Source organism: Notolabrus celidotus, chromosome 20 (assembly GCF_009762535.1).
Source record: "Notolabrus celidotus isolate fNotCel1 chromosome 20, fNotCel1.pri, whole genome shotgun sequence".
Lineage (NCBI taxonomy): Eukaryota > Metazoa > Chordata > Actinopteri > Labriformes > Labridae > Notolabrus > Notolabrus celidotus.
This window is the reverse complement of record NC_048291.1, coordinates 10,499,847-10,520,243: the sequence shown is the minus strand read 5'-3', so window position 1 is coordinate 10,520,243 and position 20,397 is coordinate 10,499,847. Positions and strand designations below refer to the sequence as shown.

Genomic DNA, 20,397 nt, shown 5'->3' with positions numbered 1-20,397 from the left:
GGTCCAGCTGCAGACCTCCACTCTCAGCCAACTCTCTTGCAGGCTCCACTCTGAGATCCCCTCCACCGTCAGAAGGAAGTGACGTCAGGATTAAGCCAGCTGAGAGTGGAGGTCTGCAGCCTGACCCCTCTCGGTTTTTCTGCGTTTTGATTACCTTGGTTGACCAGATTCCTCAATAGTGTTACCATGAAAAAACAAAGTATAAAATTCACGTCATCAATAACACAACATAAATTGGTGGGCACCTCTGTTTGGTGTAATGATCTCGACCATTTTCATTTCCTCGAGAGAGACACAATTGTTTCATTTGCGCTACAGTCCTATCACAACCTCTGTGTTTACATTCATTGTTGTTTTAACCGTAAAACCGGGATAGAGGTAGGTTAAATTCAAGGTTTGAAAAATTCACAGCAATATGATTAACTTAATATTATATGCAACACATGAAGGTAAAATGTGTTCATTTAAGTCAATTTCACGCTAACTAATTTACGGTTATTTAGTTATAGTTATTTTTTATATGATGATTAAAGTGATTCCAACAGTCCAAAGCTGATTGTCTTATGCCACGATATCTAAACGTCAAAGACGTTGTTTTACATTTGGCAGGCATATTTTATCTTTATTTAATTTACATCACTTCCATCCTACGATGGAGCGGAGCTTCTGGCTAAGAGTGGAGGTCTGCAGCTGGACTGTCTTGTAAGAACCTGGTGATTGTAGCCTCAAACAGGCACACCCGGTTTAGACCTGGTCCACAGGTTCTAGACCTAAGACTCTGAGGATGCTGGAGCTGTCTGAGGTATTGAAAGGCAGCACCAAAGCTATTAAAAGCACTGTAGTCAGTCCAACCTAACAGAGATGAAGACAAGTCACATGCTGTTGCAACACTGATCAGGGATTGTTGCAAAATTCCTAAATAAAAAAACCTGAATTTTTTCACAACTGTATAAAAGTATTATTTATGCAATTATATCTATTAAAAGAAGTCACAATAGGCCCCATCATCACAGCACAAGGACCTGCTATAGCCTGTTAATTGCTATAACCACATCTATACCGAAAACCCAAATGACCCAACAGACACTTAAAATAGTTAGTTAACTTTGTCCAAAACCAGGGGAGTCTCGTTAAGCAGCCTCAACAACTGAAAAAACAAGGATATTTTTAGTTTGATTCAGTCATACTACAGGCCCGTTGCCCTGACGTCTGTGGTCATGAAGTCCTTCGAGAGACTGGTGTTGAGCCACCTGAAGGACATCACAGGCCCCCTGCTGGACCCCCTGCAGTTTGCCTACCGGGCAAACAGGATGCAGTCAACATGGGTCTGAACTACATCCTGCATCACCTGGACTCCCCCAGGACCTACGCTAGGGTCCTGTTTGTGGACTTCAGCTCAGCGTTCAACACCATCATCCCAGACATCCTGCACCAGAAACTCACCCAGCTCACAGTGCCGGCTTCCATCTGTCAGTGGATCACCAACTTCCTGACTGACAGGAGACAGCAAGTGAGGCTGGGGAGCATCAAATCCAGCACCCGGACCATCAGCACTGGCGCGCCACAGGGATGTGTTCTCTCCCCACTGCTCTTCTTCCTCTACAACAATAACTGCACCTCAGGGGACCCCCCGGTGAAACTCCTGAAGTTCGCAGACAACACCACTGCCGTCATCGGTCTCATCCAGGACGGAAACAAGTCTGCTTACAGACAGGAGGTGGAACAGCTAGCTCTCTGGTGTAGTCAGAACCATCTGGAGCTGAACCCGCTCAAGACGGTAGAGATGACAGTGGACTTCAGGAGAAACTAAAAAACTACCTCTGCAACTCACTACTGCACTTTTATCATATTATTTTAGCCTGTACATGCCTATTTGTTGTTCTTTTGCATTTATAGCTGATGTTGTTATTATTATTATTATTATTATTATTATTATTATTATTATTATTATTATTATTATTATTTTATCTGTTTGTCTTATTCTTATGCCTTGTACATAGAGAGCACAGTTTTCCAATGTCAAATTCCTTGTGTGTTCAAGCATACCTGGCCAATGAAGCTGATTCTGATTCTGATTCTGATTCTGATACTTGTCATCGCCATGACCTTAACTTTGAAATGATTCCCTTGTGTTTTCCATATTAAATGACATTAAAAAGTGTATTTGGGTCAGCTAGAGCTGTACTGATGTTGCTTTCTTCTGTCACTTGGCTATTTTGGATCCTACCTTAAAATGGACCAAACCATTCAGTAGGAGTGAGAGGGACTCAGGTAGGGTTGCCAACTGTCCCTCATTAGCCGGGACATCCAGTATATTGGGCTAAATTGGTTTGTTTCATACAGGAATTCAATTGTCCCGTATATTGACTATTAACTCTTGTAAATACAGCAGACTGCACTCTACACATCCTAGATCAGTTGAAACAGCAGTGGCAGATCATGTGCTAATCACACCGCCTGTCATCCAATCACAGCCCCCCTCGCGCATCAGTTGTATACAGCACAAATAAGCCAAGTTCTACAAAAAAGTGTGGAGAAGATTTTCTCTCTGATTGCCATTAAATGGTCAGACTCCAGAAACAGATGCAGCACAGCTGATCAAAAATGAACTTCAAATATCTGTAAACTGTGCCTTGTCATGTAAGGACTTCTCTCTGGCTGCAAAAGGACAAAAGACAGCTTGAGTCAGTCAAGAGCAGCAAAAAATATCCATGGAAAAAGTAAATTTGGCGAGTCATACTCCTCTTTTGCATTTAATTTTTCTTTTGCCTGTTTTTTGATGTTAAGAGCCAAATAGTGGTTTCTTTGAGGTATATTCATATGAGGTTACATAATGATACAGCAAGGATTAAAGGGAATATACACACTTTCTGCATTTCCAGTTGAATCAGAATCAGAGTATACGCTGAATTCACACATCATGCTCACTCACATCACCATGGCACCGTGCACCTGTCCCTTATTTAGTAGTGAGAAAGTTGGCAACTCTAGACTCTGGTGACTTCAAAAGAAAAAAAGCAAATACTACCTGTTTTTCCAAGCCTACTAATGGTCCTGTCTGCTCATGGGCCTAGGAACGTCAGTTCCAATTTCCCCCCACTGTGACGCCCATGCGATAAACTAACACCTGCTAAAAAATAAAACCAGCAATAAATTAAGGTCTCTGCACCACTCTGCAGTTTTCTTGTCATTCACTGTTAGTCAGCTTTGCTCAACACATTACCTGTGAAGCACACACTGTTTTCTGAATTGAATATAGTGTTACAAAGTAGTAACGTCAACCTTTCGCTTAAATAATTCACTGGGCGCTGAATAAATTATTGAAATATGTGCATCAATCAGCAGCGGCAGCGTGAAAGACATACCAGGTGCTTCTGTCTTCAACCAGTGAGAGCACGAGAACCCGCCCCCCTGCAGAGCCTCAACCAATCAGAGCTGCACTTTCTCCATTTCCTGTTGTGGACTGGAGTTTGGTAGAGCGTTCCTCTGGTCCAGAATAAGAATTAAACACCACTGCAGGAATGTGCAGGAATGACTTAACCATACCTCTCCACAGGTGTTGCTCATGACACAGCCTCATATGTAAGTAAGTGTTAATATTTGTATGGTGTTCTTAGTGCTGACCGCAGCCTGTAATGTAAACAGCTTATAGCCGACTTTGCGGCAGACGGCTCCATATCAGCTGTGTTATTATGCTGCATAGCGTGCAGTAACTCCCTCTGATGTTCTTGGATGTAAAGGATTGTTGTGTCCTAACGTGGGCCTCAGAAACGGCAGGTATCGGCTGTTACACCTGATGCCATGACACGTCTGTTGATATTCCCTTGACAACCGAGGATCGGATCGGATATCCCACCTATAAACAGGTGAGCAGTTTGACATAACAGTGTTTCTGATCCTGGATTTACTGAAGCGTGTTTACGTGAAGCTCCATGCAGGTTCTCCAAGTTTACCCTCAAAAACAGCAGTCTGCAAAAACTATGACAGGTTCGGCGTTTGCTTTCTCAAGAAATACATTTTTCGTTTTTGAAATATTTGAGAATACATTTTCAGGGGCTGGTTTTTATCCCACGATTTTACATTTTAAGTGAGTGAGCAGATTACAGGCCTGTTTGAATGGGGAGCAGGGAGAGTCAATACTGTAGCGGATTAGTATCAGTCGATAAAGCAGGAGCTCTGGACTTCCGGTCAGAAACTTCAAATTAAAACACCTATCGTTTGTTAACCGGTCTGTTAAAATATGAATATGTCACGATTTGTAGAAAACGTAAATATTGCAATTAAATCTTTGTGGATATTCGAGGAACAAAGTCAAAATTGGTCATAAAAAAGAAGTTAAACTTTTAGAGGAAATGGGAATAAATAAACATACTTTTTCATTTAAAATTTCAGATTTAAAGCTGCTGTTGGTAGGAATGGTGTAAAAAATGTTGCTCTTTTCTGCTGGGTTTGGAGAAAGGTCCATCGGTACTCGTCGGTAAGTGGAGTAATTTGAGACTATTGCGAAATGTCTGCGTTTTCCAATGCCTTTGTATGAAGCAATGTTATTATTCCCCTCGTTCCCGTCATGACGGACCAATCATAGCTAATCTCCAGTCCTCTGTCCTGATTGGTTAAGGGGGGAGGGGGGCCCTACTACGTCCTCAGATTGGTTATGAGTCCGGCACTATCATGACTGCACACCCCGATCTGTGTTGGGGGGCTAAGAGGAAATCTGGTTGGGAAGGATAGTGATGACATTCAAAGTCCTTCTCTCTGAACAGATGTTTACTCTGTGACTACCAGCAGCAGCTTTAACCACTAAATTCTGATCATATAAAATGTGGCTCCTAAAAAACATGCAACAACATCTCTTAAATGCTCTAAATTCAGAATGATGAGTGCTCTCTTCTGCTCTCTCTGTTCAGGGGCCATCATGCCCATCTCCATGCTATGGGCCGTGGACGTGTACGGCAGGGTGTACAGCCTCTCCACAGCCGGACAGCGCTGGGTGCGAGCAGATGACACGCTGCTGGAGCTGAAGCGGGTCACCTCGGGGAAGGATCGTTGCTGGGGCATCGGCTGTGACCACCATGTTTACCTCAACATAACACCCAGTGAGAACACCATCCGCTACAGAGAGGAGACCTATGAAAACCAGGTCTGTCTGAGCTGTATGTTGTCACACTGACAGTATAGGACTGGATGTTGTTGAAACTAAATCAGCTCTGTATGTGTTTGTTTCAGAGGTGGAACCCTGTGGACAGCTTCACTGACACTCTGCTGCCCACTGATCGCTGGCCATGGAGTGACGTGACTGGGATGAATCCTCAGCCGCTCCACAGCTTTCAGCTTTCCTCTCGCAGCTGGGAGTGGGAGGGAGACTGGTATGTGGACCAGAGCTGTGGTGAACCAAGCCAGACCGGGGTAAGAAACAACTCTCGTCCCTCTGATTTATTTTTTCACTTTTCCTGGCCATCATTCCAATGTCGATTTAATAAAGTCTTAAATGTTTTTCACACTCTGTCTACTGTAACTAAGCATTGTTTGTGTCTCCTTAGGGCTGGGAGTATGCTGTCGATTTCCCAGCAAACTTCTCCCCTGACAAAAAGTGGAACTCATGCGTCCGTCGAAGGCGCTGGATACGCTACAGGAGATATGTAGCACAAGGAACCTGGGCCAAGGTTAGGACACTCTTTATTCAAACAATTTATCTTAAGAGTCAGTAAGTTTCATCAAATATTATGTGACTTTTTAAAAATATCATAGTGGTGATGATTGGATTTAAAATTGCCTAAATATAGAGCACAAAACTGATGTGTTGCACAGAGAGTTTTTAGCTTTTAATAGTTTCACCTCTTTGCCCTAATTTAGCCTTTACATGTGAAATGTGACTAAAATATACAGGTTTGAGTATGACAAACACAAATAACAGATTTTAAACATGGACATACTTTTGTTGTAGCTGTTTAAGGGTTACAGAGTTAATGGCCCTTACTGTCGAAAGCTGATTGGATCTTATTTGTATGTGAAAGTTACAGTTTTTTTTGTCCTTTTTTATCCACAAACTCATTGCATGCATCTGACATTTTAGAAAGTTGAGTGCTGATCAGATGATTTAAGTAAAGTCCCCTTTGTTTCTTTAGATCCCACTGGATAACCCCAGGAAGCCCCCACTGCCTCTCTGTGACATCAGCTGTGGTGGGTGGGAGATGAGCGACCAGTCTGGAAGGTATCCCTATCTGTGGGGCGTGTCTCAGCAAGGAGAGGTAAGCTTATTGGACAAACACTCATCATATGACATATGGTAATTCAGCATAAAATTGAAAAACAGTCACATAAATTACAGAGAGTAAAGGTTATTAAACACTACATTTACTCAGCTCTTGTTCACAAAAGGGAATATTCATCCAGTAGATAACATCTACAATGTGCTGTTGGACACTCAAGCCTTACAGTCCAGGTGTATAACAGCCATGTCTTTATCAATCGCACTGCTATTAGCCCAATATTTAAATTGATGAGATAAATGCTGCAATTTTTGATCAAAGTAAGATACTATAGCAACAGGCAGATAGTCTGCTGTAAGTTCAAGTAACTTAATTTTTTTGCCACTAGGTGGCAGCATGACTTCATGTAACTCATGAAGTCAGACTTTGGTTCAAATAATCAGTTTTACAAATAAAAAAACTTAAATGTTGTTCAAACATGCATGTGTTTTTTTAATTTTGCACCCAGTCAGTAATCTACATAAAGCACTGTTCTAGCACTGATATTTATCTTATTTATGTTTAACTTCTTGTTGATTATTGTAGCTATGTTAATGCTATCCCACCCAGGTCAGTGTGAAGGCTTTATTTTCAACCTGTAGGTGTGGTTCAGGGAGGGCATCCACCCTCGGGTCCCAGAGGGCTCCTGTTGGGAGGAAGTAGAAGTGCACAAAGAGGTGTCTCAACTGTCAGCTGGCCCCGGAGACCTGCTGTGGGCTTTACTCTGGGATGGGAACCTGCTGGTCCGTACAGGTCTGACCCTGGACAGCCCGACTGGTTAGCGTTCATTTGATTCAACGTTCATACCATCGGAATTTCTGTTTCTTTGATTAGTGGTTATTCTATTCCACAATAAATATCAGTCATGAAGATATTTCCATCAGTTTTAACAATTTTAAGATGAACATGGAACAGAAACATTAAGTCAACTGGAACGATATTTCAGCCGCTACTGCTAATCAACTATCGCTGAATACATTTTTACATTTTTACAAAATATTTTTAAAGTATTCAGCATTCTAATATAGTTGTTCTACAATTACATGATACCTCAAATAGCATTGATCAAAAGGTCCCCTTAGAGAGCTAGAATTTGCCACTGTTTTTTTCTTATGACTCTGTGACAGGTGTGACAGGATGAGATCTTGACTTTGTGTAGTGTCAGTAAACACATAGTTTCTCCCTCCATCAGGTACAACATGGGTAGAGGTGGAGTCACCAGTGAAGGAGGTTGAAGCTCTTCATGTGGCTGTTGGGGTCAGTGTGGTGTGGTTGGTCACTAAAGACTACAAGGTAATTAAATCTTCAGTCCTCATGTGTATTTAAAGGCACTGTGAGGAGTTTTCATGTCGTGTTATTTCTGTTGACCCCTTTGGATTAAATTGGTAGTGTCTTTTCAGGATAAAGACTACATTTCCCATGAGCGTGTCGTAAAGATATGTCTCTTGCTAGAGTGTGTGTTTGATCTTCTTTTTGATACTTATTTTCTTTATTCAAGATAACTTTTAGCAGAATGCATAGTAATGAGTTAATGTTTATTGATTTGTAGCTACATCATATCATTAGCTGTATCTCAGCAACAACAAAACTTTGCAAACTGGGATTTATCACTGTTAGATAGCTTACAAAAAGTGACCAGATGTACCAGTTTAACGGAATTCGTCACAGCCCCGGTGTGATGATGTGTGCTCTGCTGTCCCAATAAATGTCTGAATAACGTAAATATGCACACTTTTTAACTATTTTGTGATCAAAGAGCAGCAAAGCATTCAGTAGTTGTAGTTAGTAGTTGTTGTAAAGTTTCTCTCTCTAAAACAGTGCTTCAATCCTGCTCCAGTGTTAGCCATTAGTACAAAACATTATGTCAATTGTGGACAGTGTGGAATGTCAAATATCTACTCGCTTTGTTTCGCAGAAAATCTGACCCGAGCACAGGCACTAAGAATCAATATAAAGACAAAAAAAATTGTCACAGTTAATCTCATTATACTAAATAGGTCATGAAGAGGCATCATTATAAAAATTACACTATTTCAAAATAACCTAAAAACTCCTTACTGTGCCTTTAAATATCCAAACTATATATTTTTTTTGTGGCGGTACCATAACTGCAACTATGTGTGTGTGTTTGTGTGTCTGAAGGTGTGGTTTAGGCGCGGTGTGAACTCCCACAACCCCTGTGGCTCCGGTTGGATCAGCATTGGAGGGGAGATGATGATGGTGGATGTAGGACTCAATGACCAGGTTTTGACATTTCTACTGTCGTCGTTATTGTTATACATTGTCCTTGTGTCTCCCTTGAGGACATGAATCAAATAAACACTGTGAATGTGAAGGACAAGGGTTAAAGTCAGTACGGCATAGTGTAGTTATGTCTTTCATTACAGATATTATTATGGTGAACAGCTAATACAAGTAGTGATGCCATGATGATATAGATACTGTTTAGTCTGCCAGATTGTGCTGATTTTTCTTTGATTTTAGGTCATTTTAAGTAAGGATGGAGACATTTTCAATGAATTTCAGCCAGTGGCTCCGCAAAACTTTAAGTAAATCTGCCTGTTTGTTTGAGAACCCTTTATTACAGTAATCAGAATTATTTAAGAGAGATGAACACAGATAACTCTATCTTGTTGTAAAAGTTAGCTGAAAAAGTTTCCTTTTTGGGACATGATTTCAGTTATAATGTTTTACAAATTGCAACATTTCAATATAAGTTATTTCAATACTCAGTATATCACAAAAAGTATAAATAGTATGTAAAAAGTATGGGTATTTACATATTTACAGTAATTCTTGCCCCTCAAATTTTAAAAATAATTCAACAAACAGCACGTCTTGCGTTTAAGGTTAGCTCAGCAGTGTTGCTTCAACTGCTGGTGGTGGGCTTAAAGAGGACAAAAAAAACAGTAACAGGTGTACGACTTATGATGAAATGTAGTAAAACCAGACAGTACAACATTTTTATAACACCATAACTTATTAAACACACATGAAGCAGTTCTGGAAAATATATATCTATTCTTTGTTTATTCATTTTTGATTTTGTCTCCTTTTTATTCCGCCAACTCTCCTTTTGCTCGTTTCTGACCCGCTGCTTTCCCTCCTGATCAAGACATTACAGCCCTGACATCTGATCTGGTTTCAGGATAATCCAGATCTGGGCCTCTTCGCTCTGTATCTCACTGCTGAGGACTTTGCTAGCACTGCAAACTCACATCTCACACCTCCTCCCCTTCTGTCTCTCACCCCTGCTCCCTCTGCCCCCCCCCCCCCCCTCATCCCCATGCCCTCCTTCCTCCTGCCTCTAGTGCTTGAGTCCTGTAACTCGAGTACAGCTAGACGATCCAGCCAATGTCCCAGCAGCAATACTTCAGCCCCAGCCTTATATATCCCCAGACTATATCCCCACTGGCCTGACATATGGGAGACTCCCTAATTAGAAGCTGGCCAAGGCGTCGTCATCATATCCCATATTTCATATTGCAGGGCTGTAATTATGGGTATGGCTTGTGTGAGGTGGCAGGCGCCAGTGTTACAGTATATGGCCTTATAAAGTAACAGTTGCTTGTGTCCTAACAGTGACTCAGATACGTATGTGAGGACTGAATACAAGTTTTATTGTTGAATGTATATTAGGATTCTGACGTATTTCTCTTTTGTTGTTCCTGAGTTATTATTTAACACCTCATTATAAAATCATACACGCTACAACAGGTGATTTTAGTGCCTGTGATTGTGTTTTGACCCATTCCTTCCTTATTTTCTCCTTTGTTTCTGTGTCAGGTGTGGGCGGTAGGTGAGGACCGTGGGCTGTACTTCAGAATGGGCGTGACCCCGTCTGAACCCAGCGGCAGCGGCTGGATCCCCGTCTCTGCCCAGTGGGGGAACAGTAAAAAGGCTATTCCACCCAGGTCTGTATGAGTAACCAAGCTAGTTCAAGTCTTTGAGTGAGGAAGCAGTTCTCGAAAATTTAATATTTCAGATTTGTTGCGTTAATACAAAGAAAGCGACAAGCAAGCAAACAAGTCAACAAGCAAAAGAGCAACCTGAAAAAAGATCAAAAGGAAGAAATGGAATAAGTCCCGCCCACTGATACCGGACAGGAAGTTGGGTTATTTAACACGTGTAACAAAGCTTACTTACAGTTTATCTTAATTTTCTCTCACTCTTTCCTCCTCTTTGTCTTTCATTAGGAGTGATTGTGAGTTTAACGCCCGTCTTACTGAGGCCTCACAGGGCTCAGTTATGAGCTGCACAGACTCAGACTCAGAGATAGGCCCTCCTGACCCACAAAACAGCACTAATAACACGCCGGTCCTGGAGGCAGCAGCTCCCTCTGTAGTCCCTCTCGGGGCAGCTGACACACCATCACCTCCGCTGACTGCAGAGGACACCTCCTCAGCCCCCAACCGGGACGCCCCCAAACCTTTCATCCCCGCCAGTGACAGCTTCATCAACAGCCTTGTGTCGGACCGAGACAAAGCCTCCACGCCGCAACCGTCCATCACAGAGGCGCCGCAAGAGGTCGACGAGGAGCTGTCCACGGCTCCTGTGCTCCTGACTCCTGAGGCTGCAGGACAAGACGTCCCCTGGATGAACGTGGATCTGGAGGGAGCAGAGGCGGCTCGCAGCGCACACTCAGCACAGCTGTCATCAGGTGATGCTGGTGCTGCTGCCACCTACGCCCTCGGGGCTCTGGAGACCTCTCAAGGTGTGGGTGAAGAGGACGGGCCGGTGTGGGCTTGGATCTCTGGAGGAGGGTGTGATGTGGATGCAGAATCACAAATCAGCTGGCTTAGTCCCACAGGTATAAAGACAACCTTTGCAATTATTGTAAGACTTGTGTTATCTAAATAAACATCTTAAAGTCCCTGTGAGGAGTCTTTAACTGGTTATGAAACACACTAGAATTAATGATGGTTTAAATCCATAGATATATACTATATGTGTCATCTCTATAGTCACCTGTCTGTCTGTCTGTCTGTCTCTCTGTCTGTCTAAAAATGTCCATATCTCTATCAGGTCCTCTCACCAGCTCCTTGTCACTGACTCCCGTTCAGTCAGCAGCCTGGAGCGAGCAGCAGCAGCAGCAGCAGGAGCACAAAGAGGAGATCAGCAAGAAACCACTGGAGAGGAGCAACGTAAGACTGCTTTCCTTCTAATTCTCAAACCAAACATTCCCTGCTACCACTCTGTCCCGCTGTAACTCAGTTTAAAGTCACACTCGGAGCCAAATGAAGCAGCTTTTATTAAAGCTCCTGTGAGGAACTTTTTGAGATGATTTTGGCGCCCTCCTTTGGACAAAGCAGTACCTCTCATAGGATTGCTGTTTTTTCCTGTATGTTAGAGGGTAATTTTTGTAACTGTCAATGCATTAAAATCATGGAAAAATGTGAAAGAACAGGCTGTCATAAAAAGGCATCCATATTCATTTCAATCCGTTTCTTAACCTGATTAAAAAAAATCCTTACAGGAGCTTTAAGGTGTATGGTATAAAGTACAGTGGAAAGCTTTGTGACAAACTCGACTGAGGAACAGTGACTGATAATAACCGCAACTGATAATAAGTGATGTAAATGCGTGAGGTAGACTCGTTAGATAATAGTCGGATGTGCCCCTTAAATACAGGAAGTTATTGTAAATTTGAGAATCACTTCCTGTATTTAAAAGTGAGGATCACTCCCTGTATTTAAGGGACACGTCCATAGACATATAAAGAGTAGATGCCGCATCGACCACTACTACCTATTGGCGCTGACGAGCCGTGGGGCCGCCATCTTGGTCCGGTCACCCGCTCCACTCAGTGTAATCTGTTTGGCAGGCGCAATTAAGTGCCAGCGCATTTAATTAATCATAACTTGCTTAATACTAAACTGATTTACATGCAGGTTTTTTTTTTCTGCAAATGTCATACATGTAGGTATGATACAGGACACATGGTTCGGTGTGTGTATTTTAATCTTCATAGTGGGCTTAACAGTAATAGTATATTCTGATATGTGATATATGTGATGTATGATGGGTATTTTGCCGCACAGTGCTCTGGCATCTTGAAGTCTCTGCTGCTTCAGTTTATGTTTACAGATAGGATCATGGGTGGGCTGACCGGACCAAGATGGCGGCCGTATTTCTTGCGCCCAAGCAGCCAATGCGGCGTCTATTCTTTATATGTCTATGGGCACGTCTGGCTATTACCTGCAACACTGAAAAAGACTTTGTGCAGAAACGTGTACGTTGTTGTGATTGGTCTGTGCTTTAAAAGGACATTAAGTGTGCTGAATTTTTCCTGTTTACTGTTGCTGTGCAGTCTTGCACCTGTAAAAAAAAAAAAAAAAAAAAGTGTTAAATCAGGGTGTGTTCCTTTTTTGCTCTCTGCAGACTCGTTGAATCACTCCACATTATGAGGAAAAATGATATTCATCAGAACCTAGAAATGATTCCATACTTCACAATAAAACAAACACATTTTCTTTTCCAGACTACAGTAGGGTTTATCAGATCCTGACTTTAAGAACAACTTTAACATGTAAACACCGGTCTGCTTCTTCATAGCTCATCTTATTTAAAGCTGTCTGTATTTGCTACACAACTTTAATTTACAGAGGGTCTCCCATGCCCTGCACAACACAGCTCTGCAGGTGTAATGAGTAAGAATTTTTTACAGCCCACTCTAACTCCATGCTCTGTGGTTTTGGATGACATGGAATGTGGTGAACCCTCCAAATGAGCACCAAAGTGTAACTGCATAGGGAAAAAAAGGTTCCATGTCTTCTCTTGTGTCACATTTTCCATGTTGTCCGTACATCTGGATGTTGTGTCCTTTTGAATAATATAACAAAGAGTAAAGTCTAGACCTGCTCTGTTTGTAAAGAGTCTTGAGGTAACGTTTTTTATGAATTAGTGCTATTTAAATTAAATCCTCCTGTGTCTCTCCGTATCTCCAGTCTGTGTGGGTGCGTAAAGGCTCTCTGCGCTGGTGGAGAGACTGGAAGCCTCAGCGCTGGGTGGATGTGGGTGTAGCTCTTGAGCAGTCTACCAAACCTGATGGCAAAAAGGACAGCATCTTCTTTGTCTACTACACACAGTATGATGAGAAAAAGGTTAGTTTTGCTGTGAGGTTGTTAAATTCTCATTCGACTGTAGCTCTCCACTCACAGATGTCTATTATTTTGTCTCCTTCAGTACCTCCATGTGTTTATAAATGAAGTGACAGCGCTGGTTCCAGTGCTCAGGGACTGCCACTATGCCTTTGCTGTGTACACGGCCCAAAGGACCAAACAGAGGTGGCCTCTGGTGCTGGCAGCAAACACTGAGAGGGACATGAGCGAATGGGTGAGAGTCGAACACAAATACAGGAGAAGACATTTGATATTGTGCATAACTAGTTTACGATCACGTGCTGTTTTCTGGGTCTGTCCTGTGTGTTTAGCTGAGCCTGTTGTCTGACTGTTGCTGTGAGTGTCGAGGGATCACAGGTCCTCCCTCCAGACATGCCTTGTGGTCCACAACCTCAAAGGGAGACGTCATGGTCCACGAGCCGTCCTTCTCGTTAGAGGCTCCTGCACAGACACCAGCCTGTGACCTCATGTGAGACTGATACCCAAGACCGTTTGTTTCATCCTCTCTCTCTATCTAACAGCTATCCACACTCTAAATTCTGCTCTGTCACATAACATGTCACTAACATGCTAGCATACTGCTCTGCACGGTGAAAGTGGGTGCTCTTCAGTGTTGCTAATGCGCCAGTCTCTTTCACCTAAGATGTTTGTGTGTGTGTGTGTGTGTGCTAACGATATGTTGCTAACGCTGGGTGCTCCTGCTGTGTGGTGCTGCAGGTTCTGGCGGCAGGTCCCAGGTCACCTGCGCTGTGTAGAGTCTAACAGTCTGGGGCTGGTGTGGGGCGTCGGGTGGGACGGCACTGCCTGGGTGTACAGCGGGCGCTTTGGGCATCAGCCCACCCAGGGTAAACACGGCCCTGTAGACACCCATGCATATGTTTCCCAGTGTTTACATGTTAGATAAAAACCTTTGCTCATGTCTTTTGAAAAGGATTTCACAGAAGAGGATTAGTGCCACTGGGGGAAAAAAAAGAATGAAGGTCAAATTTTTTTATTATTACTATTATTCTGAGAAAAAAGTCAGAATTCTGAGATTAAAGTCAGAATTCTGAGATTAAAGTCAGAATTCTGAGAAAATTCAGAATTCTGAGATTAAAGTCAGAATTCTAAGAAAAAGTCTGAATGCTGAGAAAAAAGTCAGAATTCTGAGATTAAAGTCAGAATTCTGAGAAAAAGTCAGAATTCTGAGATTAAAGTCAGAATTCTGAGATTAAAGTTAGACTTCTGAGAAACTTTTTCTAACTTTCTCTCAGAATTCCGACTTTTCTCTCAGAATAATAATAATAATAATAATAATAATAATAATAATAATAATAATAATAATAAAAAAATTGACCTTAATCTTTTTTTTTCCCACTGACCCTAATCCTCTTCCGTATGATTTACGCTTAAAAGGATGAATGCATAAGTGGATGTATTCAATGTATTCAGAATTAATCTGTTACTTTGGTAATGATTTCTGTTGTATTCTTGAAAGACGAGCAATTTTAAAATATTGTGACTGAGAAATGAATTTGTGTCATCCGTATTTCAGCTAATTGTTTTTTGCTGCTTGAGAGTAATTGCTGCAATAATCTCTACTGAAAATAGACACTAGCTGCAAAGCTGTTTGCTTTAGCTCTCACCTCAATCAACTTTGAACAAAAGAGAACAAACCCTCTTGCTAACAACTTGTAATCCCTTGTGCAGTTGCTTCAGCACTCTAAAACTCTACTGTCTATTGAAGCCTTAGACACTTATACTCATTGTGCACCCACATGTAAAATTATTCATCTATTGTATTACATTTTTCATTATACCATGTTTTTGTTCCATGCAGGAGACGCGGTTGAGTTGCACCAGCAGACTGACGTCAGAAGCATTCATGTGTATGAGAATCAAAGATGGAACCCTATGACAGGATACACAGACAAGTAGGGTCATTGATTCACTCCCTTTATTGGGTCTTTTCAAATTCAGCTGATAGTTGCAGTTGTGCTTTTTAGAATACTGCTAACATGACTGAATGTTTGCACTCCAAGGCCATCATTTATTTGTTTTCTTTGTCTGCAGAGGACTTCCCACGGATCGCCCTATGTGGAGCGATGAGAGCGGCCTGAAGGAGTGCACCAAAGGAAACACACACCCACCCTCCCCTCAGTGGTCCTGGGTAGGAATGATTGATTCTAAATTCTTCCTGCATGCACACCTTTTATTTCCTGTGTCATCACCAGCTGATTCTACCTCTCCAAACTGTGTGTTTAGGTGTCAGAGTGGGCCCTGGACTACAATGTCCCTGGAGGGACAGACAACGAGGGCTGGCAGTATGCTGCAGACTTCCCCGTGTAAGTTACTTCTATTTTCTTTTCATCAGGATCATAAAACTAGAGGAACAGAAAAAGAGGTAAGTAAACTGTTTGATTATCTCCCTCTTTTAGGACATTTCACGGCCACAAAACCATGAAAGACTTTGTCAGGCGCAGAAGATGGAGCAGGTGATCAAACACACACCCTCACACTTCTTTTTGTGAGGGTTTGTAACTTCTCATTTCTCTAAGCATGAAAATGATCACATGTTCTGTTTACAGGAAGTGTAAGATCACACTCAGAGGTCCATGGCTCCAGGTCCCACCCATCCCTCTGAGTGACATCTCTGTAATGCCGTGCCTGGCGCAGAGCAGGATGGAGCAGGTCCCCGTCTGGGCCCTCAGTGACAAGGGAGACGTTCTGTGTCGCCTGGGAGTCAGCCGCCAAAACCCTGCTGTGAGAATGAATATAATTCTACTGTAGATTTATCCAGTTTTCTTAAACTAGATCTTTCTTCCACTTGTTTTTAAAAAAATTAAATATACATTTATCATCAAAGAAGATATGTAAATGTGCAGGCTTTAAGTCAGCAAGTTCCTGCCCTTAATAAAACCAGTTTTTGACACATCATTCATTAAGCCAGGATGTGATCTTAGACATAATAATAGTTAGCTTGATTGCTATATACGTGTTATCATAAGTGAAAATGACTGCATCATCTGCATACATGTGAATATTACATGTTTCATCATTCTGTAACTCTACTGTGTTTGATCCCACAGGGAAGCTCCTGGCTGCATGTGGGCACAGACCAGCCTTTTAAGTCCATCTCCATCGGTGGAGCCAACCAGGTTTGGGCCATCGCCAAGGATGGAGCCGTGTTCTACAGAGGATCTGTTTCCCCAGAAAACCCTGCAGGTCCGAAAAAGACCTGAAACTGGCTGCATGCTTCATGTGCAGGAAATAATGTGCAAAGCTTTAAACAAAACTCAGTAATGCATCAACTTTAAACATGTTTTTTTAAATGCAGCTTGACATCTAAAGAGGACTTTATGTTTTAAGTACAACTTCTTCACCCTCTACAGGAGAATGCTGGTACCACATCCCGTCCCCACTCAAGCAGACTCTCAGACAGCTGTCTGTCGGGAGGACTTCAGTTTTTGCCGTAGATGAAAACAGTGAGCAGAAATAAACGCCATATTTTTTTTACTCAGTTTCAACCAAAGTTTCTTTAAAATTGAATTCAATGGACTAAAATCCAACCTTCTCTGTCTTCATGAAGGTAATCTGTGGTACAGACAGGGCCTCACCCCCAGCTACCCTCAAGGCTCTGCCTGGGAACTCATCTCCAACAACGTCACCAAGGTGACTGTGGGACCACTGGACCAGGTCGGTAACAATGCCGCCTCCCTATTCTGACCTTAACCTGTCCCAAGGAGGCTGGAGACAGTTACTATGGAGTCTTATTCTTATTATTAATTATGACTATCCTCTGAAGGTGTGGATTGTAGCAGATGGAGTTCCAAGCTTCCCCTGTGAGACCCCTGGAGCGGTTTGCCACAGACTGGGGTTGGGACCCATGCAACCTAAGGGCCAGGGCTGGGACTACGGAATCGGGGTGAGTTCATTAATGCACATTGCCACTTTAATTAATATGAAAGGAAACAATTAAGCATAATATAGCATGCTAGATAACTGATTCATTTTTTGCACCAAAACCAGACAAATCTTATAACACAGGAGGAGGTGTACTAAAATGGAAGGCTATGCAAATCATGGCAAAAATTATCTCAAGAAGCTTTTACAAACAGAGCATACTCTGTTATATTATTAACTAAGACCCAACATCAACACAGGGTAAGATCCAGTCCCATCTTACAGACAGGACTCAGTCTGATCTCATCATAATCCACCATGAGCAGAGCACTTTGCAGCATTTAAGAAGTTATAGCGGTATGGAAAATCTTCCTTTTAACAGCCAGAAACCTTGAGCAGATCAGATTCATGCTAGACATCCATCTGCTGAGACCAAGTTGGGGTTGGAAAGAGGGATAGAGGAGAATAAGAGAGAGCGATGATATTGATGAGAGGAGTAGTAGTAGCAGAAGTACCTGTTGCCGCTGGAGTCTAGCATGTCCATATCAGCTGGAGTGTGGAAAGTCCACAGCAGCAAGACGTCTACAGCAGCGACTCAGAGGAACCTACGAGACAAGGAAGCTCAGGGACTCCAGAAAGGTCTATGGTTAGATACTTAAATGGGACAGGCAGAGTTAAAGTAAGTGATGGGGGAGAAAGGGGGATAGGATTCCAGTGTCAGTGCCCCAGTTCCCTGATCTCATCATAATCCACCATGAGCAGAGCACTTTGCAGCACTAAGCTAGTTACAGCAAAAACTTCATTTACCAGGCAGAAACCTCGAGCAGAACTAGACTCATGTTAGACACACATCTGCTGAGACCGAGTTGGGATTGTTAAGAGGGATAGAGTGAGATGAAGAGAGAGATGATAGTGGTGAGACTGATAGTAGTAGTTGTAGCAGCTGGAGTCCAGCGCGTCCACAGCAGCAGGCCGTCAACAGCAGATATCCAGAGGAACCTATGTGACAAGGGCAAGGACAAACATCCTTTTAACAGGCAGAAACCTCGAGCAGAACCAGACTCATGTGAAACAGCCATCTGCCTCAATGGAGTTGGGGTTGGAAAGAGGGATAGAGGAGATAGAGAAAGTGATCAGGGTCACCTTCGAAATTTAGAACATATACAACAGTCCTTCAGTTTATTTAGTCTCAATAAGGAAGTATTTTGAAAATGTATTTAATTTTTGTAATATTATTCATTTATCAGGTAATATTTTTCAAACATTCAAAACAAACAAGCATTACAAATATTAAAATATAACCCTTTCATTGACTTTTATGTCTTAATAACTACAAATAATTGGTGCGCACTGATGCATTGTGAACTTCTCTGGATATCGGTGTATCTCTATGTTACAGAAGTATAAGCTGTATGAAGCCATTTAATGTGTTTGACTTGCAGGGAGGCTGGGAGCACATCAGTGTCAGGGGCAACTCAGCAGAAGCTCCTCGCGTCCCCCATCCTCCTCCTGCAGGATCCCCACGCAGCCCGCTCCCCCCGCGGCCCCCTACACAAGTCAACGGTAACGCTGTGGGTGTGTAGCGCCCCCCATCTCTCCCCCATCCTCCTCCTCCTCTCTTTCTCCTCTTCTTCCAGCCCTGTTTGTGCCTGGATCAAACATTTGTGTCCTCTGACCACTCCCACAGGCCCTTATCCCTTCTTGGAAAGGGAATGCACAAACCACAGAGTTCATAATGAGAACGAAGGTTGGAATTGATCGATGGATGAATGTTTGTTCCTGGCGTGTTTTCCAGGCAGAGATCTTGTCAGTATGAAATTATGGCTTAAGATGAAAAGGGAGCACAAGAGCATTTAAGTAGAAGCATCCAGATTTTTTTGTGGGATTAAAAATAAAGAAAGAGTGCATGTGTTTGCTCTTACCAGACTTTGGTTACTGGGTGTTTGGGACCTAGCAATAGCTTTTATTCTATTCAAGAATATCCTGTGAAACCCTGAGCGGGCAGGACTTTGATAAAGGGCTAAGGCTCGGGTACCAAACTTACTTCAAACTCACAAATCCACTGTAGCCTAAACTGTCTCGTTTCTAGAGTCTTGTTTGTTTGATTTTGCTTGTCAGACATTTGCATGTGATTTTATTTATTTATTTATTCATTTATTTATTTATTTATAATTGATGTATTATGCATTTGTTGAGTTTTCTTTCTCCATATCTTTTGGCCTGTTACAATATGTTTGGGATGGAGTGTTTTTTTTTCGCCCATATTGCTACAATAAGCCTTCTTATTACTGAAGGTTTTTTTCTTTTTTCTTTTTTCAACAACAACTGGCACAATTTGAGATCTCCATTTTTCAGGACATTAAAATGCTTTTTAACCACAAGTGATGGGAGAGACAAAGATGAGTCTACATTTCCAGAAGGTACCTCTCTATCCGCCTGCAATAAGGAAAAGTTTTTTCTGTTGTGTTTTATCCATCTGTCATGAAACGACTGTGACTGTTGAAGGTATGAGACTCACCAGAGCTCGACATTCATCCTACCAGGGCATTGAAAAGTGAAATAAAAGTCTAAAACCAAATCTGATTTGGGATGTTTTTTTCTAAGGTAATGAATGCACAGTGAGAGTTTAGTTTTAGAGAGTGTAGAACTTACATAAAATGAGCCAAGTCACGATATCTCATTATATACCTGCAGTTAATAAAAGGCCATTTGTGACACCTGAGCAGGTATTATTCATTAAAATACCTGAGGACCTTCTTTATGTGTTGATTTTGGCGACCCCTGTAGACAAAACAGTACATCATCTCTGCTGATTTTCATCCTTCTCATGTTTTAGTAATTTCTGACCAAAGAGCTCATCCTACTTCCTTTTAAGTCAAATATATCACATTTCAAAACTTCATTGATAATGTAAAAAAAAGGCAATATCTGCTACATGCTCTAACTCAGGGGTGTCAAACATACGGCCCGCAGGCCAAAACCGTCCCGCAAGAGGTTCCAATCCGGCCCGTGGATGACTTTCTGACAATCTTTCATTAAAAGTAACTACCATTTCAGATTTGTCCTCTGGGGGTAGCATACAATCATAGTGCTGATGAAGCACACCTGAACAGTGCTCTGGGAGAATATTTGCAGTTTGCATAATC

General features: G+C 42.2%; 1 protein-coding gene across 5 annotated transcripts; it reads left to right on the top strand.

Moving 5' to 3' along the window:
• Positions 1-3,422: 3,422 nt before the first annotated feature.
• tecpr1b (tectonin beta-propeller repeat containing 1b) lies at positions 3,423-19,829 on the top strand. Of its 5 annotated transcripts, none has more exons than XM_034712185.1 (27): positions 3,423-3,582; positions 3,769-3,866; positions 4,908-5,140; positions 5,227-5,406; positions 5,541-5,663; positions 6,126-6,248; positions 6,851-7,025; positions 7,441-7,541; positions 8,391-8,492; positions 10,035-10,162; positions 10,445-11,058; positions 11,274-11,392; positions 13,196-13,351; positions 13,434-13,583; positions 13,681-13,838; positions 14,087-14,214; positions 15,189-15,282; positions 15,422-15,518; positions 15,614-15,693; positions 15,787-15,843; positions 15,937-16,111; positions 16,438-16,573; positions 16,741-16,833; positions 16,938-17,044; positions 17,154-17,273; positions 18,694-18,814; positions 18,939-19,829. In XM_034712185.1, exons 3-27 carry the CDS (start codon positions 4,916-4,918, stop codon positions 19,007-19,009), a joined length of 3,633 nt encoding a protein of 1,210 aa, XP_034568076.1. In that variant the 5' UTR covers positions 3,423-3,582; positions 3,769-3,866; positions 4,908-4,915; the 3' UTR covers positions 19,010-19,829. The 5 variants fall into 5 exon arrangements, with proteins under 5 accessions (XP_034568076.1, XP_034568075.1, XP_034568077.1 ...); XM_034712184.1 differs by having other exon boundaries at positions 3,741-3,866; XM_034712186.1 differs by having other exon boundaries at positions 3,423-3,586; positions 3,741-3,866.
• Positions 19,830-20,397: the final 568 nt, after the last annotated feature.

Bases quoted from the DNA above. Each gene is read 5' to 3' on its own strand.
- tecpr1b (XM_034712183.1), top strand. From the start codon at position 3,933: ATGCAGGTTCTCCAAGTTTACCCTCAAAAACAGCAGTCTGCAAAAACT. The intron at 7,026-7,440 runs GTTAGCGTTCAT...TCCCTCCATCAG, and splicing joins GACCCTGGACAGCCCGACTG to GTACAACATGGGTAGAGGTG. The intron at 16,834-16,937 runs GTGAGCAGAAAT...GTCTTCATGAAG, and splicing joins TTTTGCCGTAGATGAAAACA to GTAATCTGTGGTACAGACAG.